Source organism: Amphiura filiformis, chromosome 2 (assembly GCF_039555335.1).
Source record: "Amphiura filiformis chromosome 2, Afil_fr2py, whole genome shotgun sequence".
Classification (NCBI taxonomy): domain Eukaryota; kingdom Metazoa; phylum Echinodermata; class Ophiuroidea; order Amphilepidida; family Amphiuridae; genus Amphiura; species Amphiura filiformis.
The window spans coordinates 11,252,233-11,279,399 of NC_092629.1; the positions used below are offsets into that span (position 1 = coordinate 11,252,233).

The 27,167-nt window shown below is 37.4% G+C and overlaps 1 protein-coding gene across 2 annotated transcripts; it reads left to right on the plus strand.

Annotated features, from left to right (window-relative positions):
* The first annotated feature begins 787 nt into the window (after positions 1-787).
* On the plus strand, positions 788-27,167 carry LOC140145880 (uncharacterized). 2 transcript variants are annotated; one of them, XM_072167578.1, is made up of 15 exons: positions 788-968; positions 1,960-2,055; positions 2,458-2,674; positions 4,798-5,057; positions 6,307-6,455; positions 7,555-7,717; positions 9,661-9,777; positions 10,405-10,518; positions 11,792-12,115; positions 12,988-13,107; positions 13,776-14,093; positions 17,214-17,333; positions 22,421-22,534; positions 22,966-23,064; positions 23,680-27,167. In XM_072167578.1, the coding sequence occupies exons 1-15, from the start codon at positions 941-943 to the stop codon at positions 23,691-23,693; spliced, it is 2,253 nt and encodes a 750-aa protein (XP_072023679.1). In that variant the 5' UTR covers positions 788-940; the 3' UTR covers positions 23,694-27,167. The 2 variants fall into 2 exon arrangements, with proteins under 2 accessions (XP_072023679.1, XP_072023680.1); XM_072167579.1 differs by lacking the exon at positions 1,960-2,055 and having other exon boundaries at positions 789-968.

Here is a 27,167-nt window from a genome sequence, read left to right on the forward strand (position 1 = left end):
AAAAAAAAAAAAGGCCAAATTGAAGCCAATTCATGGACCATGAAAGGGGTACCGGTACGGTCCGCGGGTGTGCCCCTGCATGGATCAGCCACTGGCATGGGAGGCCGGTGATGTAAAAATGAAAAGCAAAACAAAGGGGTTTTATTTGTGTGGTTTTTTTCAACAAAATTGTAAAAAAAAAGTAAAAAAAAATAATTTCACACAAAAAAGTTGAATAGTATTATGCCAATCTCATCATTTCCCAGTAACTGAAATTCGTAGAAAGGCAAACCGGACTATCTCACCATCGTCACCTGATGTCAGCGTACATGCTGTAACAAAATGATTGGAACGGGCCGTCAGTTTTCATGTCTATTGACTAGCCTGCTAGGGCCTGCTGCATCCGAATGCAACATTGGATCATATTGAAATTGCAACAATTTAGAGTTTAGATCCTTTCACAACATTTATTTACAAATTAGGTGAATCCTATGTTGCATTTTGATGTAGCAGTCTTGCCCATAATCACTAACAACTGGTTGCAGTACCAAATATTTTGATACAACCTGTACCTTTAATATTTTTGGTACCATTCCGTACCATTGTTCATGCCATTAGTCTTTTGCGTGGGTACGTCTAGCTTTGTCGACTCGGCAACATTTTGTCTGCAATCCAGGGAAAAATCCAATATTGTATTGTGCGCAAATGATTCGGCCTCTTATCAAATAAGATGAATTATATTATTAAATCACTATAGTCATTTATATTATCCAATGAACTGGATCGTATACCTTGGTGCAAAATGTAACGAATAATCTCATTGGATGGCCACGACAATCGCTCGATGCTAGCAATTAAACTGTCGATCGGTTCAGTGTAGTTTGCCTATATAGACCTACCTGTAGTTTACCATTGACGAATTACTTTAATTTACACTGTTCAGCCGTTTGAATTATGATCAATGTGGACTAAGTTCTCGATAAAACAAAGTAAGTGCGGTATTTCTTATGATATTCACTTTAAAATACTTGTTAGATACAATAAACAAATTGCGATGTTATTCAAACGCTGGCATTATGTCAAGAGTACAAAAGCAAGTTTACAAATACAAGTCTGCACTAGGGTTAGATTATTATGGGGTTTTGATATTGATGATCAGGATATGACCGTTAAGAGTAGACTAGGTATTGTTCAGTATATTATTGAAAAACAACATTTTGATGTTTTGCAAAAGTTCATTCTACAAATCATATACTTTAAAAAAAATACTTGATTGATTTATTGTTGTTAATTAGTTATGTGCGTTTTACAAAAGTGAATCAGCCCTTTTTAAAACATAACTCAAGAACCACAGGACCTACAAAAGTATATCTGTGATATTTGAATTCTTCTACACACTCGCTATGAAATGACCAATACAATGTTTGCCAAAGCTCACTACCATTCGCAAGATGCTGTGAACTATCAAATCGCAACAGTTTAAAAGAATTGCTAACCTTAACACATTTAGAGCAATTCACTGAGACTGAGAGTAAGTGTAAGCGAGTTTTTAACAGTGGTAGTCTTCCCAGTCGCCGGAACGTCTTTTTAACATGTGGCTCTCATCACTTAAATGGTCCTGAAACATTCTTTCTCGTGACCTTACAGATAATACTACAGATCTATCATGCGAAAAGTACTCATTACAAATGGGTTTGTCCGTCTTATTTATTCTTAAATTATGCAATATCAGACACTGGTTTCCCATGATACACATATAACATGGTGTGCAAACAGCCACGCGTCATCCTGATCGGAAAAGGCTGGGAGGTCTATGCCATTCACTACCTCTGCCCGTTAATTTAAATGCAGAAATGAAAAATGTCAGCCTCTACCGCGAATCGACCTTGGGACCTGTTGGGCAACGCAGCTCTTCAGCGTGGCATATTTAAATATTATCGTACGATAAGATATACCTTTCTCCTTTCATCTTTCATTAAGCGCTGATCTTAGACACAATGGATAGATGGAAAGCAACGGTTATTCTTCTTGCCATATCTTCGGCACGGATTTCAAGTTGCAGTGGAATGCTTAATGGTAAGTGAATGGGGAGGAGAGGAGATGATGGTGATGACGATGACACCGAAGCAGACGATGATGATGTTATTGTTGCTGTTGCTGTTGCTGTTGTTGTTGTTGTTGTTGTTGTGGCTGTTGATGATGATGATTATGATGATGATGATGACGATGATGATGATGATGATCATAATGGTGATGAATATTATTTAAAGTCCCTGATAACAAGGGTTATTATTTTGGTTTGAATTTAGGGGAAGGCACCGGTATATGCGGAACCCAGCCTACATTGGAGGGACCACAAAACCGAATATTGTTGTTGATCGTGAAGATGACGATGGATATTATTAAAATCTATGACCTTATATTAGGAAAGCACCTACTATCGATATTATATTTCCATTTGTATTCATCGTTATTTAGGGCATGACGGATGCGGAAACCGGCCCGCAATGGAGGGACCACAAAGCCGTATATTCAACGGACGTGACGCTGCTCTAGGAGCCTGGCCTTGGATCGGTCGTATGATTCCCAGACCGGGGCCTAGACCCGAGAGCCTGGAAGAATGCCTTGCTGTGCTTATTGCTCCAGAATGGGCTGTGACGCCTACGCTTTGCGTACTTCCCAGTGTCAAAACCAGGTAAAACGTTTTCATGTGTGCAATGGTAATGATCTCTCACAATAGCGCAAAAGGGCAAGCAGAGTGCACTAGGGCACTTTTTGTCATGTTTGTAGACAGTCAGGAAAGCTAACTGAAATGATATAGTAATTACAACCAAAATTATCCATTTTATTCGTCAAATATTCGTGAATATTAGAGTAAAACTACTCCAGACAGATGAAATCGTGAACAGTTGATACCGCAAATATAATTTTTATCATGCTTTATATTCTATAGCGCATTTGCTACAAATAGATTTTAAAATCACAATACCAAAGCTGAACCGACCAATGTAAATTTTAACGGATTTTTTAAACTATTACTATATATGAAAACATTTCAACCTGGTATTGCTTTACTATAGTCTATTTAGTATAAGATGGCACATGAGCCAGTTCTTTTTTCACATTTAAAAATTTCAATAATTTTGTTTCAGAAAAGGACATGTTCAAGTTGTGGCAACATTCACTAAAGCTACGGCACACATTTTCCCAAAGTTTTGTATACCATTTGATCTTTGTCTCCCTGGGGACCCGTGTACTTTCAAAGGTTGTGTGTCATCTTATAGTGAATGGACGAAAGACGATTTAACATATCAAACACAACACAAAGACAATATGTTAACTTTCCGAATCAGAAGATCTGTAAATGAAGAATGTACAATTGAAGACAGTATGAGAAAGACTAGTTTGCGTATGACGTTCTGTCAACCATACCAAAAATGCCGTACTGCTCAGGTCAGCAACCAATCGCACCGCGCCTTTGCCCAGACGTCAGACACAAGACTAGTCTTTTTAATTCGGTCTTCAAGTATAGTTTTCCGATATCATGAACTCCATTCTTTTAACTACCACGATACAAAGATTACATTAACTGTCTTTGCCCACATTACAGGCTCTTTTGATTAAAGATTCTTGTCGTACTAGCTATAAATTCTAAGGTACCATAGTCAGTAATATCAGCAGCTGGTTGAATGACATATTTTGTACTTGGTAGAATAATGTATCTTTCAATCTGCGTGTTTCTACTGGGGAACGGTTGGCGGGTAATGTGGTTTAGTTTAGAGTGTTACCGGTTAATGTGCTCAGTGGAAACAGATCGGTTCAGAGTGATGCGGTGTGGACACCCGGCAACCGTGATCCACCTCATGAGGTAGACCATGTGGTGTGACACCCGGTATTTCTGTCAGTGGAAACACAACGGTTAATGGTTGCTGGGTGTTGAACTTCTTGTATTTACATTTTATGTATCACATCGTGACCTTAAAAGCAGCTTGGGGTTAGGAAAATATTTTCAGTACTTCCGGTACACACCACAACCCTTATTTTAAGCATCAGTAGAAACGTGCTGGCTGTTGCCTGCATCGGATTGTGGGTTACCAGGTAATATCGGGTAAAAATACAGAGTGCTCAGTGTAAACACGCAGAATGAGAGGCTATTAATAATAAAGATCTAAGGGGTTAGTGTTGAATTGCCATTTACTACGCTTACTCTATATTCATCCGTCAGCGTATTATTTCAGTGCTCCTTGAACAAATATAGCTGTTTTCTCTATAATGCGAAAGTAACTTAATCTTAGTCTTTCCATGTCAGAAACTTGTACATCAATAAGCCCAATCGCCATTGTGACTTCCGGTTTTTGAGAGCACTTTTAGGACACTTTGACCTCTGACATTTCGGGAAAATTACTCTAATTATTATTTATTTTTTTATTATTCTAATAATGTTACAATTGAAAATATTTAGATAATTGATTTATAAAATAAATATATTTTTTGGATTTGTTTTTATTCAAGTAAACCTTTTTTGATTATATTTTGTATGCACAAAAAACAATTTTTGTGAAAGGTCAAAGGACAAACTGTCCTAAAAATGCAAAAACTGTCCCACAATGCATTGCAAACTTCTAATGCCGATTTGGCTTATTTATGGTAAGACTATGATAGGATTCACCTTTGTATTTAGATATTGATAAGAATGTTAATTGTTATATTAAAGTTATTACTTCAATGTTTAAGAGCATATATCCAAGTACTAATAAGTTTATAAATATTGTATTTTTGAAGTGAAAAACTCCATTCGATATCCTTTTGGTTTTACAGCTCTAGAAACATAGAAATAGTATTTGGCGATAATGAAGTCGACGGGTCTTCCCCATACCGCCAACAAGTGGGTGTCCGAAGAGGCTATGGGCATCCTGAGGTTATACCTACTCGTCAAAATGATTTAGTAGTGCTTCAGCTCGACCCTCCCGTGACTGTTACAGATTATGTACGCCCCATATGTGTATCAACGAATCAGAATGAATTGGAAGCATATGAAAGCTGCTGGATTGCTGGCTGGGGATCTGTAAACCTTCTCAGTAAGTGTAGACTATGAAACTAACCTCTTGATTGCATCCACTCTTAAAACTAATATATTCCTACAACCACTCGTAGAGAAGCAAAAGGAGAAGGAGGAGAAGAAGAAGAAGAAGAGAAGAGGAGGAGGTGGATGAAGGAGGAAAACAGACTAACATTTTCAAAACACTTTTTATCATGAAATGTAAGGTATAACTCATATTATTTTGCTAATCTGAATTTTGCTAATATCTGAATTTAAAATATATGTAAACAGCGCCCTCAATTTACACACAGATGTATAGTTTATAGAATTACAATTACAACAAAAAGGCAGAAAAAGATAAGATGAATAATTTGATGCAGAAATAACGCAGTGGGAGAATAAAATAAAATAAAATAAAATAAAATAAAATAGATAAAATTATTTTTATGATTGACATTGCATCACTAAATTGTGAAAACAATTGCACCATATGCGTGGAATGTAGGGAAAGAAATTTATGTTACGATTGTTGAATGTTTAGGATTGTTTTACCCCCTGGATACTACTAGTCATCTAACAGCATTTCTGATTGGTTGATAACTTGAAATGCTCATTTTAATTGCCAATTATGACAAGCGTTCAAACTATTTATGGTCAAACTTGCATTTACAGATCTTATCTGTATCTTTATCTTTTTAACACCCTCCTTGATTCGCAAATAAGTTCATCAGGATTGTCGGTAAAATAGATATTTGAAGGTTTCTTTGTACAAATCCAAAAATTTGGGTTGATGTTAAGTACCTCAATGACAGTTTCGTGCTAAGACTTAGCACTTTCTCAAATTTACTGAGTCTGAGTCTTCCTGCATATCGTCGGCTGCTACCGGACGGAGCTGGCGTAGATGGCGCTGTTAGGACTTGGTCGTAAATATGCGGAAGAAAGTAGCTTCCCTCGTCTCTGTTGAGTGTCTTGGCAACCCTCTTTCTAATCCAGATGGCTTCTTTTATGTGTCTCCTCTTCCTGTTCTGTTCTCTGTCTTTGAATTGGTCAGTCAATTTGAGAAAGTGCTAAGTCTTAACACGAAACTGTCATTGAGGTACGTAACATCAACCCAAATTTTTGGATTTGTACCAAGAAACCTTCAAATATCTACCCTCCTTGATTGGTTCAAAATTGGACAGCATATTCATTTTGGCCAATCGGCAGGTAGTTCTCATGGGGTTAAAGTATAAACTAACTAAGGTCTTTTTATAAAACCTCATATAATTCATTTTATTATCTTATAGATGAGTTTCCGCAATATTTACAAGAAGCACCAGCAAGAATACTTCCGCACGAGCAATGCCAACAATATCTCGGTTCTCTATATCACGAAACAATACTTTGCACATCAAATAGAGTTAATGGGTCCAATGGAGAACCACACGCTTGTTTCGTAAGTTTTACATCTTTGGTTTTATTTCCTGTTTTTCAAAATTCGAACACACAATCGTATTTCCTTTCCCTTCGTTTTTCTGCGAGTTTGGTATACTGATATCAGTGTTTTCACGCGGTTGCGCCACAGAATATTGCAACGCACTGTTGGTGACACAGAAACACCGTATCGAACACTCCATGTGCATGCATCAGATGAAAACTCGCATACAAGTATCTATGACTCTTCAATCACTATGATCTCAAACATTCTCATCTGTCAGTATGCAGTTATTTCACCCCAATAGGCTTTCACATGCATAGAATGACCTTTGAGTGTGTTGGGGACAAAAACTACTTCACAACTGGAGGTCAAATTTTGAGCTATGGTTGTTGAATGGATGTCATTGAGCTATGCCACTGGAGATGAGGTCATCATGGCTCATAGTGAATGGCATGTGTTAAGAACTCAAAAGCTATTCATTAAATAACAATATATTCCATGGAATCCTAAACTATAGCCATAGTTTTATCCAATCCCGTTGTTAGTAATTTTGATTTACTCTACACATAACCCGGCCCGTACCATGCTTACCCTGAAACTATACCCTTGACACTAACCCCAATCCTAATGAGAGCTATAACTTTCACCTTAAAGCCATAATGTGTGATTTGCTTCACAGCGACGCCCTCAATTTTACTCGGATTTCTACTTTTTTCATAATCATAAGGCCCAGTGGTGTACTAAAATACCACGTAAAAGACTAAGTCTGAAGTGCTTTAATAACAGTAAAATTTAATTTTTTATATTAAAACCGGGTTCAGAGTTCATCGATCGACTGCTTGCTAACATCTCCCGTGATGTCAGCTTATGTGTACATATGTCGAGCGCGATGCTCCGTCTAGTATTACATGTTACGATCGGCGAGCGTAGTACACGCATTGTAGGCGCTGGAATGAAATCGCAATTTTCTTCGTTATACCTCATTTGCTTGGCTCGAAATTAAAATGGGATAATGATCAGTAAAAACAAACATTTAAATAAGAATCTATTCTTTATGCAAATCACACATTATTGCTTAAACATAAAATACGTTTTAACAACTTGTTTGTTAATTCAGGGCGAGGCTGGTGCTCCTCTAATGTGTGCCGGCGAAGATGGTAATTGGGACTTGGTTGGCATCTGGCTGTCTTATGCTGGAGTGTGCGGAGATCAGACTACGCAGTATTCTAGGATGTCTCCATTACATGACTTCATTCTCGAACATGTACACAGAATATTAGGTACGGGTGTTGTTACTTAATATTGGACATTTCGGTGCTTGCCCGCAAACCTTTGATTGAGTGTGGATTGGAGTTAGAGCAATGTCGTTGCGCGTGCTTAGATAGAAGAGGAAAAAAGCTATAATTGCCCAGTTCATTTTAGTTTGAAATTCAAAATTTTCTCAAACGTCCCAGTGACATCAAAACAAAATACCAAGGGTTGAGAGCCAGAAAGCCTCAACTCGCAATCACCTGTTCCCACAAAATGAGTATAAAGTCGCCAGGGCACTATATAAGATATAGTCCGTTAATCATGACAAAATTCAATAGAAAACAAAAGACACTGTGAAGGAAATGTTGATTTTTGAAAACCAAAACAAGGAGCCAACTTTACGCTCATCTTGTGAGAGATGATCAAAGTGAGTTACGGTTTTCTGGTTCTGAACCCCCGATATATTTGTTCCCCCTAAACGTTAGATCTCCCGCCGCCACTGTTAGAGTGTGTGATCAAGAAAAATGAGTTATTTTTCACTAAAGAATTATTGTAAAGAAGTATAATATATTGTAATTAGAGAAAAAGGTATTGTTTAGCCGATGTCGTGCATCTCAGTATTGTTTCATATAACACGGCGCCGAGTTATTTTGCGCCAATAATAATGATGTCGCGTGTTATATTTATTTTTTATTTATTTTTTATTTAATGACATCTTTAACGAGGGTAAACCCTGATCAGTGCAAGCACTGCTTTCCACAGGGGCCCTCGAAGCAAACATATGAAACAATAGATGCACGACAGCGGCTAAAAACAACACCTTTATTCTCATTCTTAAACACTTCAATTCAAATAAATATATTTTAGTCAAATTAAATCCTACATTTTACAAGGAACGTACCCAGGGCTTAGAATTGATCAGTCCCGTTGTTGCTATGTACCTCCGATTGGTTCAAATAGCGCGTACGAGAATCGCGTCGACACGTACGCGCTAAAGTGTGTTATATCGTGTCATATCAGACGGCTAAGAACCAATAAGATTGCAGGAACATTCTTAAGTGTTCTTAAAAGAATTGTTTGCATTATTTGAATACCGTCTACAACCATTCAATGTTCTTTATCTTTATACGAGTGGATATATTCTTCTTTTCTTTAATAATTTGTCGGATTTGTAGGTCCAATTCAACATATTGTAGCATGTTGTTATAGGCGAGGAACATTTTGCTTGATCGTACCAAAATCGATCATTGAACACCTTGTGGCAGTCCTCCTCTGCTATAGTATTATAAATCCGCATTATATAACTCGAACATCATTTAAGTGTGCGGGAAAGATAAGTTTACTACTTACTGAGTCTGCTCGTACTACCATTCTATGTATAAGATTACTTTACTTTTAATAACAACATGTTTTTTTATCTTGACAATGCTTGATGTCCTTATATATCTGTCATTTTCTATCTCTTTCTCTGTTTCTTTCGTTACTCGCGGCGTCTTTAGTTGAAAAATACACATACGAAATCATTAGTGAGCCCATACTGCAATTATAATCATTTACTTTGGGAAAACAACTCGTCACTTACACATGATTACTGGCAGGTCCGCCGGCAAATTGGGCTATTGCATTTAAAATTCACGTTACCCCTGTGGAAGATTTTGGAAATATCTTCCACAGGAGGAGTCGAGTATGAATTTCAAATAGAATGAATACATACGGCAGCTCCATTTGAATTTCTCACACCCTCTGAGAAAGATTCAACCTGAATCTTCCTCATGGAGCTGCCAAATGTGTTCATTACATTTGAAATTCGTACTCCTCTTGTGGAAGATGTTTCCAAAATCTTCCGCAGGGGTAGTGTGAATTTTAAATGGAATAGCCCAATCACATCTACGTGTAGGTCTTCCATTTGACTCTATACGTCGTTTGTTGTTCTGTTCCTGGTATATAATAGTTAACTTCATTCTATAAACAGAATGTGATGGGACTGATTTCAGATGTGACAACAACAACACGTGTGCATTAGAAGAAGAGTTATGTGATGGTGAACCGATTTGCGCGGATGGAGAGGATGAAATGAATAATTGTACCGGTAAATATGCACAGGATGTCAACAAATTCATATATAAATAAATAAACTCAAATGACTGCTCTTTCAATAAGGTCCTGATTGTTTTATGATAATCCTCACAAGTGCTAACTTTTACCATGATCAAATCTAAAACACTAAAACAAAATCTTTAAAAATTATTAACTCTATGATGTGTTGAGGTAGACAATTGTCCGCACAAAGGTAGACAATTGTCCACCTTTAAAAGATTTGTCTGCACAAAGTTCCATTTTGAAGATTTCATAATGACAATTTCAGGAAAAAAATAATTTTGAAAGATTTTATCATGGCCAGTGAGCAATTTAAAATTCACCAAACGTTGTAAAAATGGAGAGGTTAGTATTTTTTTACATTCCCGTTTTTATCATTTTAAAATGTACAGGCAAACTTGTTATGCTGTCAACCTTTGACATGTTTGACAATGTTTGGTATGGATAAGGGCATTTTAGATTTTTAACTTATTATTATAGCGCCAAAATTAGTTCACTGTCTGTATTTTGTGTTTATATAATATCATTATAAAGCTCTAATCTAGAGAGATGACAACAGGTTTGTTTTTATTTACAACACTTTGTATTACCATTGTTTGTGATCTAATCACTAATACAGGACTAGTGTGTAATGAAGGCAAATGTCTAAACGGAGGAACATGTCGGGAGAATCTACGAAGAGAATATATGTGCAGATGTACGGAGGGATGGACAGGACGAAATTGTGAACGAGGTACGGTCCCATCTCGATCTGAATCACCTTTGTTTTTACCCTTACGACACCCCTGTATTGGTTGTCCTGAGTAATGGTCCTAAACCGACATATAACACATTACTCATTAAACCTAGCCAGGGCTCTAGCCCAAAATTTACTTTGCAATAAATTGTTTTACGATTAGAACTAAATTCTTTTTTTTTCCAAGCATCTATATCTCAGATTACGTGACATGTTCATATCGTACTTTATTCCCCTTTACAATGACACCACATTTGAATCAATCACCTTTTTCACGGCCGAGTGCACGTCGCAAACAGAATGTGCCAAATTGACCAATATTCTGTGCTCAAACAATGCTATAGTCACTTAACCTCAATAGCAGGTGGAAAAACTTCCGGGGAAAACCATATGCAGCTACAACACACCTCCATCTCTTGCTGCTGTTCTCCACTGGTCACACGTTGCTGTGGGTTGGCATTCCATTCTTCAACCAGGATTCTTCGCAAGTCATTCAATATCGTTGCATTGGCTACTCTGACACGCACAGCACGATGACGCTGGTCTTCTCCCCTATCCTACAGGTAACCGTTGACTACCTAGGCACTGGTGGGGGGTGGGAGCAGTGTCATCTTGGAAGATTGCAGTAGGTCCCAGAATGTTAAGATATGGGATTCCAGCTTGCTGCACAGAATAATGGCCATTGTGGCACATTCTGTTTGAGACATTGTCAAGTCGTATATTCAGCCGTGAAAAAGGTGATCGTTTCAAATGTGGTGTCATTGTAGAGGGGATTAATTAAAAGTAGGTATCCATCGATATGCAACACGATATGAACATGTCACAAAATTTATAATCTGAGATATAGATGATTGAAAAACTTTCCAAACTTTTATTCCACATTGAGTCTCTTACCTTCCCGGTATTGAATATAGCCGGTACCTATTTGTACTTGGGTGTGGAGAGGCAGTAGGGATCGATCCTTACCCAAATACACAACACGTTGACGCCGCGGAGACTCGACCCAATGACCTGGAGCTACCTCGTGATTTTAATGACTCGAAGTCTTTGACCGCTGCGCAATTAAATCGTACTCCTCGTACCATGGCTCTTAATTTACGAATCAAACATTTCGTCACTAATTACGAAACATATATACTGGGAAGTCATGTATTATCCTTGCAAGGGTCCTGTATATACGAGGCGCCGTTTTTGAGAGGTAATGTTAGGAAAACATTTAAACTTAGGCCTACCTGACAATAAGATTTTGTGTTCTCTTCTCATATCCCAGCCACCTGTGGTCAAACAAGGTACAGAATTAGACCAGGCGAAACGATGAATTTCCAGTCCCCATTATATCCAGAATTATATCCGACCGCAATCGAATGTGAATACATTGTAACCGTTCCAGACGGCTATAAAATCCTGGTGGAACCCAACTTCTTCCAAATGGACTTTTTTGATAGTCTGCACATTGACAACCTCACATTTACGGGTCGAAATATTGTAAGCAACTACACAACACCGGGGAACACTTTGATGATTCGTTTTGTATCTGATCAAGTATTTCCGGAAATGGGGTTCTCGCTTCAGCTTAGCGCCATTGATGTCACAGGTCAGTATCGGTAGAAATTGTCTTTTGGTCCGCCGGCCGCATGGTCATTCCAATTGATTAGGGCGTAATCATTTGTTTCTAATAATCACCCCCACCACAGTGCGCAATAGCTATTTTACTGGCCCTGTGTCAGCCTTGAGTAATTTGAAAATACAGAGTGTCAAAGTTCAAACAGAGGTCAACATCCAAATTACTGTGACGGGTCTCATCAGGGAATAGTAGAGATATTAGAAAAGTGCTCAATGTTCTCCCAAATGGTCTCAAATTCGGCCGATCCACATTATAATGCGCCTCCAGCCAGTAGCGTAGCCAGCGGGGGGGGGGGGGGGGCAGAGTGCCCCCCCTGACAAAAAAATGAAAGAAAAAGTGCCCCTCTGACAAAAAATGAGAGAGAAAATCAGGAGGGCAAAGGAAAAAAAAAAGGGCATGGAGCCCCTTTTCTAGCAAAATTTAGGGCCAAAATAGTGTAAAATACAAAAATTTTCCGCGCTACACGCGCACATTGTAACAATACAGCCCTTTTCAGCCCGGGCTTTTCAGCCGGATACTGGGCAAAAATATAGTAAAATACCGCACATCATCCCAATAAGGTCTTTTTCGGGAAGCTCGAAGACACACAGTCTCTATGTATTGTATGATGCAACTGCGATTTTTTTCGTCTGTGCCCCCAACATTTTATTTTGCCCCCCTGACCAAGAAAGCTGGCTACGCCCCTGCCTCCAGCGGTTGCTGGAGACAAATAGTTCAAATAATAACAGATGCTGCGGATGACACGTCTGTTGTAAACTGAAGACATTGTTATATCAAGTTAGGTAAGCCACATTAATAATACTAGGCAAACATCTTATTGGTGATTTTTCTCTGTGTATCAGATTTGAATGAGTGTGATTGGGCGCCATGTGAAAACGATGGCAACTGTACTGACCTAGAAGATGGCTACACTTGCGAATGTGTTGACGAACGACTTGATGTACGAAAGTGTATAACACCAGGTAAGCTTACACCCATTTTGATGTTCGCGTTTGTTTCATTATTGTCCTGGGATCCTAGAAAACAATTGTATCCATGTCACAGTATTTTTGAAACAGTACATCGCCGTCAAGGCCTTGCAAATCTTTGTAATAACCAATCGACCTACTGAGTACATTATGGCAAGTTATTTAGAGAAAGATTCTGTCGTGCCAGATTGTACTACATACCAGACCTACCAGATATTGAAAACGTTAGTCACTGGGTTTTCATCCACTACTTCTTCTTTCTCCTCCTCTTAACCCTCTCCAAGCGGGTGACGACAACTTCCAAATTTTCTTTAAAAAAAAAAAAAAAAAATCACTATTGTACATTTTCATAACCATACTTGGAATCAGCATGAAAAATGCATAAAAATGAGTACAAAAAATGACAGTACTTATTGGTTCATTGCTGTTTGAGCTCTTGATATTTTGAGAAAATATCTTAAAACTTTTTTATGTTAGCACGCAAAGTACTAATCTTCTGGTATCACGCAATTTGTTCTTACATGTTTTGGGCAATTTTGATAACTACATGTACCAATGGTTAAGATTGGAGGAATACGCACAAATACAAACATTTAAAAAGCACGCTTTCGTACATTGAAGCATTGTTTTATCTGCCTCAAATATTTTTTCTTTGTTTTCAGATGATTTTTGTGGGCCACAAGACATCGATCTGGTAGAAGGTTCTTCCTACAATTTGACTTCATTCCACTATTCCATTCCAAACACGTACAATACCCAGTATAGTTGTAAATACAGTGTGACGGTTCCAGGTCATCACAAAGTTCGTGTCCAGTTCCTTGAAGTTGCGCTTTTGTTCCCCTTTGAGACGCTTATCTACGACAACAATGTCGTCAGTGGTGACCAAGAGTATATTTCGGAAGACAGCAACCTAGAGATCATGTTCCATATACAAGGTCTCGGGAGACTCAGTCTGACCTTGTCGGATTATGTAGAGCCTGGTAAGTCCTGAGTCGAGTGCCTAAATGGTTCTCTTATTTAGAGGTTAATAACTGCTTATCGGTTATTTGGAGGGCATTGTGAAAAATCTAAACATTTTGCTTTGGAACCGAGGGATATTCCGAGGTCCAAAGCAAAATGTTTAGATTTTTCACAATGCCCGACATATTACCGATGCAAAGTTATTAACCTCATTCATAACCGTCACTTTAATCTCTTCACCTTACAAAATAACACAAAATTTTGCTCAAAAGTTTATAAAAATAGATGATTTTTACATCTTCCCTTTCCAAAAATCGATCAGGCTAAAACAGGACGACCAATAACAAAAGTGCGTATCACAATCTGTGCAAATATGGTAGCGCGCAATCCAAATACAGCAGCCAGCGTGCGCGCAGTTTGTTCGACGCACAACAACACGCAAACGCCGGTCAATTGTGTGCGACATTGCAACAATTACGCATTTTGCGGTCAATTGAGAGATATTAATGACCTCGATTTGCGTTCACAAATTGGTCTACTATATCGACTGCTCAGTGCCAGAAGTGAGTAAGTGCAATAACTGCCCTGTGAACATTTGGCTATTTACACACAGTATATTGTACTCATCTACACATGGCAGCTATTACACTTACCCACGTCTGGCACTGAACAGTCAATATAGGATTTCGCATCTGTAAAACAAGTTAAAGGAACTTTAAACCTCTCCTTACAATCAGTGGCGGATTTAAGGAAAAAGGCCCGGTCAGAAAATTAATACCAGAAAAGTAACCAGGGGGGCCCTTCAAGAGAGACAAGGTTGCAAAAGGTGATCAACATAACGGTGATACTCCGGCCTTTTGAGAACGGGATAAAAGTCAACACGAAAGCTTCATTCCATGAAGCATTTCTCTCGTATTTGATCATCTTCTACTCTTCCCTAAAAAATCATTATAATACCAAATCTAATCACCATGGAATTCACCATATCCCGTCCAGCTCACATTGGGCGCCACATTCCTTTTTTAAAGGAGTTTTTATTATTCTTTCAACACGTACGTATATCAGTGTTTGCATTTTTTGAACAAACATAAACGTAAAAAGTGAGAAGAGGCAAACATGAAAATGATCAATATAATATCAAAAGATGAAATTTGACATAATTATGCGAAGGCTTGCATATTATTATTACTATACATCAGGCACAAAAAGAAACTCGTCAGTTTTAGTCGTCATTGCTGTTCAACAACCTGATTATTTTGGATTATTCTGAAATATACATTTTCTTAATTGGACTGACCAAGATACGCGATTCCAAACCCTCAAACCCCAAAATGAAAAAGTTGCATTTTCAACGATTTTCAATGGGAACGCATCGTTGTATTGCACACAGGCACCACGGGCCGAACAATAAAGCACACAATGTAACAGGCATAATTGAATCGTTAAAATGGCAACTTTTGGGGGTTTTAACTCGGATTCGATTTGCTGACGACTTTTTTCGTTAAGATGGTCTCACTTATTTCATTTACGTACAAATCTCATTTGACCTATTTTTTGCATGTTATAATTATAAGTATTTTCAAAATAAAGAATTTGGTAAATTAAATATCTGCAGTCATACAGATCATGGTGATACATGGTGATATGGTAAATTATTGTTGCAAAATGTCAAACTCAAAGTATGTATTGTTGTCGAATTCTATGTTAGCGGAAAAGTTATTCTTAGATTTTCAAAAGAAGTATGAAACAATGAAAGTTCAAGTTTCTCATGCATGTGTGCGGTACTATTCAAGAACTGCACGTAGACACTAAGTACAATGCGATGACGTAAATCAGCTGACCGAGCATGTTCAATCGACTTGAAAAGTAGCGTGGCACCCACATTCTACACAAATCTGTGCAAATATATATCACCGAAATAAATTCATGGTTTGCATGTAACTGCACCTCTTATTAAATCGTGAAATTATATCCATATCAAAAGCACCATAATGTTGACGGTTGTTTGATGTGATCATTTATTAAATTTTCATTGTAATGTTCAATTCTAGACCTGAATAATACCAACAGCTATCACACTGATAAACTGTATATGCACATATATTTTGTACTAGTAATCTTTATTCTATAAAATAAACATTTGTGTGCACATTGAGGGCGATATTTACATATATTTAAGATTTTAATTAGCCAAATGATATAAGTTATACCCTACATTTTATGATTTAAATGATTTTATGATTTTTTAAAATCCAATATCCAACTTACTCTACTGACATAATTATAATACAACTAAACAACACAGTCATTTTTGTTGTTATTTCTTGATTGGCGCAAGTGGGCCCGTGGGCCAAGATAGCAAGGGGGCCTTGGCAGCAACTGCTGATTTGCTGACAGCTTAAATCCGCCACTGAACTTACAATATTTTACCCCATTTCAAAATCGCTTGTGTCTTCTATATCTTCTTGTTTATATGCTTGTAGACTAGGTTATACAGTATTTCCCGACAAAGATTAAACCTTTTTAATTACACGAGTACCTGAAAAGTGTGGAAGAGACTTCATCATGTTCATTTTGGAGTGTAAAAACACGAAACAGGAACTAGCCGTAAATAATGGTGCATTTGAGTACAGCTTTGTAAGTGTTTTAGGGATATTCATTTTATCCTCTGGAACACATATTTAACTTCCAAAATAATATTGAGCTTCTTCGTGATTGTGTTCGTGGTTTTACTTTTGATCTGTCGTTGAAAAAAACCGGCCTGCAGATGCCATGGATACGGAGGAAATCGGTGATCACAATCTTTATAATCTTTATAAGAAAGTATTAAATTGAGTTCAATTAATGAAAAGAGAACCAACAAATCATGATCGTTTGACATTTGTGGTCGGCGGTGACATCCAGTGGCGTAGCATGGGTCATCCGATTGGGGGGGGGGGGGGGGGGGCACCGACCATGATGGGGGGGTCACATGCACAGGCCGTTTTTCGGCAATTTTCCTTTGGAATTGTCAAAAATTGGCAATCGATTGGGGGGGTGCACGGGGCCCTATGACGCTACGCCACTGGTGAAATCCATCGTCGATCTTTTTAATTTTTAATTTACATGTAATTGTAAATCTTTACTGTTACTTCATATAGACGGTGATGAATGTGCCAGCCAGCCATGTCTTAATGGCGGGGAGTGTTTTGACAAGATCAATGGATTTACCTGCAAGTGTAGACGTGGTTTCACTGGGAAGACGTGTAATACCAAATCAGGTGAGTGCTCATACTAACATTGGCATAGCATGAGTGGGGTAGGGGTATACCGACCATGAGAAGCTGCAATTCCAGAAAAAAGGTTGCCACACTGCCTGTCTTTTGGTATATCTCTGCACATGCTACCCCAACTCAAATCCATGATGTCAACAGGCCCGCCAGACTCCCCCACATTGAAAGATGGGGAGTGCGGAATGGTGAAAGATACACTCTAAAAAATACCTATTCAAAAATGAATAGAATCTAATCAAATTTGAATAGGTAAACATGTACGCCGGGCACTTAAGAGAGTCTATTCAAAATGAATAGAAAATTCTATTCAAATAAATGATCCCAAATTATATTCAAAAATGAAGAGGTCACTTGTCAGAAAATGAATAGTTTACTAGTTACAGTTGATTAGAATCTATTCAATTGATTTGAATCTATTTGACTCTAGTCAAAAGGGAACGAATTTGGGGAAATATGCCTGGAGATGCATCATCTCTTGTCCGCTTCGCGATAAGAGAAGAACACTACGACTCATCACCGTGGTGTTGAATAGCCATCAAGTGTGTTTGATAACATAAAATTACTGTTTTGAAAGGGGATAGCAGAAAAGGTATTTGCTTGAAAATATAAAATCTATGGTGTTAAATAGCGACATGCCCTGTTTTCTTCATCCGTGGTTTTGTTTCCTATTATTTCAACTGAGTATAATATTTAGGATTTAGATAAGATCCTCCAAACACTTTCTTACCAGTGCCTATGTCCCCACCGTACTGTACAAATGTGTAATGGCGGCCGACTAAGAAGCGAAAGACCCCGGATACAGCAGCGTGCGTACTTTTGACCAATGAAATCCCTCATTATCGTTGACGTCATTTTGATGAGTGTGTCGATTCAAAGTTTTCTGCGATGTTGATACTAAATCGCATCAAACGGTATGATTCGATTTAAAAATGATAAGGGATCTATTCAAATTGACGAGTTTCTATTTTAAAAAAAATGAATAGACTTTCAATTCAAAAAAATGAATAGGGCGTCATTAGAGTGTATAGAGGGAGTCTGTACTCCACATTATTGCATGCATGTTTCACTCGCTTCTCTAATTTTGATAAGGCACTCGTTTCAATTGTTTAGTGCAAGTGTGCCAACTATACTGCGCCAATAAAGTATCCTTACAGTTGGAAAAATAATCACAATTTCCGAACTGAACAATATTGGGGTAAATTTGTTTTTTTAATAGATGCATTAGCTAATCCTGCACATTATGACACCCCATTGAATCCAATGTGACTTCAAGAAGCAAAGTTACAAGCATTTGATTAGACGAAGGTCCAGTTTTAAAAGTGACAAACTAGCCTATTCAAAACTCCACAGAATAGACATCTGGTTTGAGAGTGGTGAATGGCTAATTTATGCGTTTGGCTTTAATTTAAAACAAAAGGAACAAAAGAAAATTGAAACAAAAGAACTGACAAATAAAATGAAAGCTTTGAAAAGTACAGAGAAGTAAAAACTGAAATAAAAACTCCTTTAAATAACGCTTCATTGAAGAAACTGTGTTGTCTCTTTGTTTCGCTTGTATAGGCCAGTTTGTCACTTTTAAAACTGGACCTTCGTCTATTCAAATGCTTGTAACTTTACTTCTTGAGATCACATTGGATTCAATGTGGTGTCATAATGTGCAGGATTAGATAGTGCATCTATTAAAAAACAAATTTACCCCAATATTGTTCAGTTTTAAAATTGTGATTATTTTTCCAACTGTAAGGATACTTTATTGGCGCAGTATATTATTTTTCCTGGATTGTAGTTAGCTTACCGGTGTGGCCTTGCTTTGCACCACCGAAGTCGACCGGTCCCAAGTTCGAGCCCCTGCTGTACCCAGACGACTTTACGTAGTAGATAAAGGGTGAGAAACAGACCATTACCATAGATAATCGGTATCTTGTTGAGGTATGGTGAGCATGTTAGTCGCTTCCGAGCGACTAACATGCGAACCATACCTCAACAAGACACCGATTATCTATGGTGATGGTCTGTTTTGAACCGTTTATCTTACATATACGGCGAGCAAAAATAAACGAATTTGTTGTAAAAGTGTATTCATTTTCCAAAAAACAAAATGGAAAAAACTGATGTATTATTTTGTAAAATTTGTGGTTTTTTTCCCAAAATAAAAACACCTCGAGATAGTGTAATATTCTTCCCATGTGTTCTGCGTGCGAGTCTATTTAATGACAAATGCAAGTGATTTAATCAAATCAATACAGAATTGATCTCAATTGACAATTGTATTTGAAGTGGTTTGGTAGGTTATTCACTTGCTTTAATCCGCTGGAGTTTATTCACCCCGTGACCATTATTATTCAAATAATTAATGAATAATGCAAATTATATGGACTACAATCTGTTTCAACACCATGAAATTTATATCTTAGAAAAATGTGAGTATAAGCAGATATTTGAAAGACCTAGTAACGTTGTGTCCAGTGGTGCTCCCCATTATGGGTAGGTCACAGTAAGGCTTTGCAACCCCAGCCTCTTGACTTGTAATGAGTACCGCAGGTTAGTTTGCGAAGCTCCCCTGGTCGGGTAGTATCCCGGGGGTTCTTGCCTAGCAGCTAATTTGCATGGACCGTTGATCGTTTTTGGGTTGGGCAAGGATAAAGGCAGATTCCCTTCTAAAAACCAATGGCAAGTTTATATACATGTACTGAGTTTACATTCAACAAAACGGTTACTTTTTATTTATGAATATTTACTTCGTTATGCTAATTAAAATTTAATTACTGTTATACGGACTGCAGGAGCCCTCTATAACCAGTCAGAATTAATAGGTACATTTTCACGGGAAAATTTTCTGGACACGTGACACCCATGGGCGCAGACATATTAGCATTATGGAATGTGACCCCGAGCACAGCGGTTGGTCTTCCAATGTATTTGAATAGGAAGAATTCCTCCTTTGAATCAAAATAAGTAACTTGTCGCAAGTTAAAAAGATTATGGTAAGAGTTTCCGTAGATAAATGTTTTTTTCCGTAGGTAGATATTTTTAAAATTACGTTTTGATGATATTGTGAAGAAATTAAGATTGCATGATATTCAATAAATTTGCAATACACGAATTTCTGTCGAAATTGCGGCCAAGAATACTATTCCAATTCAAAATTACTAAGACTTGAATAGCGAGGTCACCGCCGGGGGTCAGAGATCAGGCTCGAGGTTACACTTACATTGATACGCATTGGTCACGTGTCCAGAAAATTTTCCCGTGAAAATATACCCATTAATGTTGACTGATAACTTTCTCTTGCCATGTAACATTTGCATTTAAATCGAGCTGTAAATGCATTTTTTCCAAATAATAGTAACCAACTCAGATTCTACATGTATGTTGTGATCCTTTCCATAGTGTTTCTAGAATGTCCATGGTATTCCTTTTGTTTAGCTCGCTGCCCGAGACCGTTATCTTGAGCTATTGCGTTGATAACGGTCTCTGGGCAGCTAGCTACCTCCATTACTCTAGGTAATGGTAGAGGCAACGAACCTCAAACAAAAGGAATACAATGGATAATCTGTGAATAGAAAAGGGCTAGACGTATATGCGCAGTTAGTTTCCAGTCCATGCTTGCTCCTCGTAGGTTTGCCCCAGATCTCCTGCTATTAAAATTGGGGTTTCCTTGAGTATAACAATCTGCCTTGTCTGCCGTATTGAATATGATGGCATTAAAGAATAGAGCAAATGCCTTGAAGTTGCAGCAGGTGGTATATACAATGTCTATTCTATTCCGATCATGTTGGTTCATTTGCTTTGTTTATTGACACATTATTTTGGTTGGTATAAGACTATTCCAAAATATTATAATATTGGTGCATAAAATTCACAGTATCAGTTCAGTTCAGTTCAGTTTTATTTCATCCATTCAAAATACATGTTAACATAATACAGAATAATATTTTCTTGTATAAAACAGTGTGGAACATTTTAAATTATATGACTATACTCAGCTCAGACTATACTCAGCTCAGACTATGTTCACTATCTCACATGGAGCAAGAAAGACGAATCGCGAAAGGCCAGTGACCACGACGCCAGATTTTTTCGGGCGGGGCGGTTAGTGGATTTTCGTGGTTAATTTTTCAGGTCAGATCAGAGTCTCAGTATAGTTGGTAACTAAGAAAAACATGTCCTACTCGTCAGACTAGACCTGTTCGAGTGTACTATAGTATTTTGCGTGTTCGGATTATTGCGTAATTGCATGTATTGTGCTGTGCTGTGTACATTTTTGTAGCATCTAGGGCGGTAAATGGTTAATGCAGCTTGGTACTACTGGCAAATGTAACGCATACTGCAGTTACTGTTCATTTTCCTATACACAGTGCTCTCACCATTGACGTGTGACCTCTACAAACAGTGTATGTTAGAGGTATAGAGCATTTCCTAGTTAACGGCACTGTGTGAAAAATAACCGGCCAATCTTGTTTGTTCTATCTGTGTCCTAAATGCTTAGGTAATTGAGATATTTGGAAATATTCGCACTTTCGTGTTTTAGTTAGTAGGGCACGGCATGGCTTGCAAAATTCCCTGTGTAAATTGAATGCAACCTTCAGTGACTATCACTCACTTGTAGACCGCTCTCTGCTGAAGGGCATTAAAGCTAAACCACTTGACGGATATTTTTTGTACTCGATGTCAATCAAGAATAATGTATACAATACATGCAGACTAAAAACGGAGTAGGTGGGGCATCTGCAAATGTTCGTACCTCCCTGATATGTAAATGACAGATAACAGCAAAAACAGCTCCCATATCTTTCCATAACTTTGGTCAGTGACTTGGCGAGTCAGGGGGATTTCAAGTGGGTGATTATTGATTGGCAAGTGCCATATTTGGGCATAAGTGCAGTCCACCATTCAATGTGGAGGATAGACTAGACTTTATCGATTCATTTGGCTGGAGTAGTTTCCTGTTAACCAGGTGTAAGTACTGCAAAGGTTGAATCATGTTTGCTGTGCAGGTTAACTGCACTATAGAGGACTGAAACAATAATACAGGATCAGATACATTGTACTCTATTTTTTTTATCGAATTTCAGGGTCACGTGTTTGCCCATCACGATATTTTACCTGCAACAATGGACGGTGTATCAAGGCGAGTAGGGCCTGTGATGGACGAAACCACTGCGGCGATGGCAGCGATGAATTGAACTGTAAGAATCCATTTAATTTTCAAAAGTACATTCGGGGAAGCACATTTCTGTAAATTGTGTCAAATATTTTTATTCAAATTCAAAATCAAACCAAATATAAATTCATTGGGACCATCTAAAAACTGTAGTTTAGTAAAGATGTAATAAAGTGTCATTGTTTTCACAGACAAAACTGAGTGCTCAAGTAAGTGACAATAGCGGTATTAATGTTCTGCATGTTAGGCACAGCCTTCAACATAAAAAGTCTAAATTTTGAAATATTTCGCAAAGTATCAAGAACTATCTCAAGAACCACTGAACCAATACTTGGCTTGTTTGTACTCATATTAATGCATTTTTCATGCTGAATCCAAATATATTCAAAACAAAACAAATCTAAATAAAATGACAGAAGATTCATAACAGTTACATTTAATTTCATTTAATAATAGGCAAGTGTGAGTACTACTGCCACAACGGTCGGTGTATTCCAGAACGCTATGTCTGTGATGGCATCAATAACTGTGGCGATTGGACAGATGAAAATCAATGTAAGTAGTAAGATAGATAAAATATAGGCTAGTACCGAATTAATTATACCGTATTAATACCGTATAGTACAGTAGCAGCATTGCTTTGACAAATTTGGCACAATCCTTGCGGGTCACTTGCAACGTGATCAATGTTAGCCATTTGTGAAATCCAAGAATCCGAGGTCACAGTTTATACAGGGATCAAAAGTCGAAATTGTTCAAATTTTGTTTAATTTCAAAATTACTCTGCTCATAAGGAATCAGAGGATAATTCGCTGCCGTAGTGCACGTTAGTAATCATTGGTAGCCATTGGTTACTGGTTCAAGCCTGGGATCATACACCTGTTCCGAATTATGATATGCCATAGGCTTCGTGTTGTGACAATTTCGATCAGTGGTTCGTAACAAAGAAAGTGTGAGCCAGTTGACCTAGCAACGGTCATATTCTAACGCCAGCGATATTATTAAAAATTGTTGCAGGTCAACATTTGACCTTTCCAAGGCCCAAAACAGAAAACGCCTTCCGATTTTGATGAAATAATCGATCAATAAATTAACACGACAGTATACATACATTGAATCAACCTACTAGTTTATTGTTTAATTATTACATTGTTTTCTTTTTTTTCATAGGCGGCTCGCCATAGATATCGATATAATTATGCCCGGTGTATGTAACAAGCTGGCCCGGCAAGCTGGTGAAATTATATTCAAACATCACGACCTGCAGATTGGTGTAACGTCACAACCAAGACGGTTACTTTGTCTGTTGATATCTTTAATTGTAGCATATAATTATGGTCGAGGCCAATACTTGTATATTAAATAATAAGGCTAAACAAAAATTTTTTATGTCTCAAAGCCCACGGCAGTTTAAAAAACGAATGCGGAATTATGCGTTTTAAAGATTTTCATTTATTTATTTATTTATTTTTAGATTTTTTAAAAACATAATTTTGAATCAAGATGTCGTTTTCGAGTGTTCAAAAGTACACATCGTAAAATTGTGGTTGATTTACACAACTGAAGTACAATATCAATTGTGTTATAGTTTTAAAAGCGAGTATCGAATCAAATAAGTTTTCTTCCCATTTGTCTCAGAATTTCATGATTTTACGGCAAAAGACTTTTAAAAAAAACTTTAAAAAGAAAGAAAAAGAACTAAAAAAATTTGCCGTTTCAGCTGACATGATAAGAAAAACGAAAGCGCGCGGTGGCTTTGAGACCTAACCTTTTTTGTGTTAGCCTAATCGAAAGTTGGAATTAAAGGGTATAAGGGAAATAAAAAAAAACATGTTCTACGGGCGGTAGGCGGATTCCCAAGTGCAGTGGATCCCCGGAATCGATCTATCAGGATTTAATTTTCTTTCTATCTTTCTGGAAGTGCTAAATCATATTAATTTGTAAGCGCTCTTTAGCAAAGTCATAGTTCATTGAATTTACAACCGTATGACAAAACAGGCGAAAATAGTAACTTTTTGCACAAGATTTGCAATTTAAAGAGAATTAGCCATTGCTCATTAAATAAAGCTAGCATACGGACAATATAAGTGTGCTTTTTCATTTAATGACATAAAATTTGACAAATGTTGTAAGGAACACTTGAGGCTTTGACTTTTAAAACCAATATTTTGTTCAAAAATTGTGCTGGGAAAGGGATTTACCACATTTGCCTTGCTATAAACATTGAATCGCGCTATCTGTTAACCTAATGAAAAAAAAAGTGTATTTAGGGGAAGTGTTAGCTTTCGATCGATATAAAAAAATTATGATTGGATGAAGGGAACACATGAGGTTTTGACAAAACCAATCACAAATGCCTATTTTCCACTAGATCTCACACAGCTCTTATGCTGCTGTGCACTCAACCGTATATTATAAAACAGACTGCGTAGAGGCTATACTCACAGTTCGTGGAAATATCTGTGTGCTCGGGTGTATCGAGGTGGAAATTGGGCGTGGATGCATTTATACGAGAATCGTTTTTGTAGTCAAACCTTTTCACATGTCCAACAAAATCCCTGAAAGTCTGAAAAATAAGAAAATTATTAGTATAAACATATATAAACTTCATTTCTGCCAAATACGGTTGTTTTTTAATTTCATACAGCTAAGAAAAATCCTCAAAATTCAAAAACTAAGTCGGTCGAGCCCGTAGGACGGCTTTTTTATCGTCGCGTAACGGGAGAATTTTATTAAAAATTATTTAGATTGTTACATATAACTATAGATATAATATAGATGAAGGCTAGCTCTATGGAATTCAAATAAGTACCAGAGTTCCATAATTTCCTAGAATTAGTGTTCATGTACAAAACTAGGCGAGTATTAATGACTTTAACAAAATGGAAACCAAAACTAAATTTGCATCAATGGAAATATCAGGGACCCCTCGTGGTTTGGAATACGCTGTCAAATAAAATGAACGCTCTGCGTGTTAGCCATAGACTTCAACATAAAAAGTCCAAGTTTTGAGATATTTTCTCAAAATATCAACAGCTATTTTAAAAACCACTGTACTAATAATAAGCTTGTTTGTACTCATTTAAATGCAATTTTCATGCTGATTTCAAATGGTGAAATTGGTTTTGAATTTTACCAAATTTGAAACATCGTTAAGTGTTATCGACAATTGTGCGCATTTACTAGTTTATAATGCTACTGATGATCCCATTACGTCGTATCCCCACACCAAATTGGAAAATTTTGTATATTTGTAACACCATTTTCATCGATATCATGTGAAAAGGCCAATAATGTATCTTCTAAAGAAAGTAGTACAATTGATCAAATGAAAAATAATATAGAATATAAAGATACTATTAATCCACAAGTGCAAGAAGTTAGGTCTAAAGTGAAACTAAATGAAAATCATTTGTCAAAAAATGAAATTATGTGAAATTACAGTGTTGATATCAGATTATGTTGGCAATTATTCTGGAATCAAACATGAAATTCATACCGATAGTCCCCCAGTTCGTTCGCAGCCTTCTAGACATGCACCTCATATTCAAGCAGAAGTAAGAAGGCAAGTTGATGTAATGTTATATCAGGGACTTATTCGAGAATCAACAAGCCCTTGGAGTTTTCCCGTTTGCATGATACCTAAACCATGGACAAATACTTGCCACTTCTGTATCGATTTTAGGAAATTAAACAGTTTATATTCGCGTCAAAACTGGCCTCATATATATGACGATCTACACTGCTGGCCATAAGTGTTGGGACGGTTTGATAGGGTAATGTAAATAAACCCCCACTCTCCCCGATCAATGTTGAATCCTACTTTTTTGGTCACACGCGCCTAGTGGCACCCAACATTGATTGGTGGGGAAGGGGGAGGGTTGGGGTGTTAGGAAAGGGTTTATTCTTGTCATCAAAGAAACCTCCACTTTATCACGTTAACAATAACGGAAATAAGGCAATAATATAGTGTACGTTTTTCATAAGTGTCCCAACACATTTTGGCCATGGTTGTAGACAGCCGGGGTCTAAAGAACCAAAATACTTTACAACTTTGGACTTAGCCTCTGATATTAAATTGGAATTATGAAACTGATGAACTGGGTTCACGTTTTTGAGAGGCTACAGTGTCGCACCTTATCCTAGATGCATGTTCAGGCCATCTGATGATCTGTTGGCAATTGCATGGTCACTGAGCAGTGGCAAGATCATGTTGCCAAAGGTTGTTGATTTAGAGTCAAACTTCTCAGGAATGTTCTTGATTACGGAATTGTAGCCCCTGCCAAAATATGACGAAGACTTAGTCTCTGGCTACTAGCAAATAGGCCTCGAGGAGCAATCTAAGCCTAAAACCGCATATATCACCCAAGACGGTCTGTATGAATTCAATGTTCTGCCTTTTGGTCTTCATAATGCTCCCGCAACTTTCAAGAGAGTAATGCAAGAAGTATTGCGTGGGTTAAATTGGAAATTTGTATACTGTTACTTATAGACGATGTAATTATGTTACGGAGAATACTCAAGAAACTGTTGATTCTTGAAGATTAATTTCAAGAATCAACAGTTTTTCGAGTATATTCTTTGACTTAATAATAATTACAATAATAATTCTCTAAAACTGTGGATTCGTAATTTACTAGCAATAATAAATGGAAAGA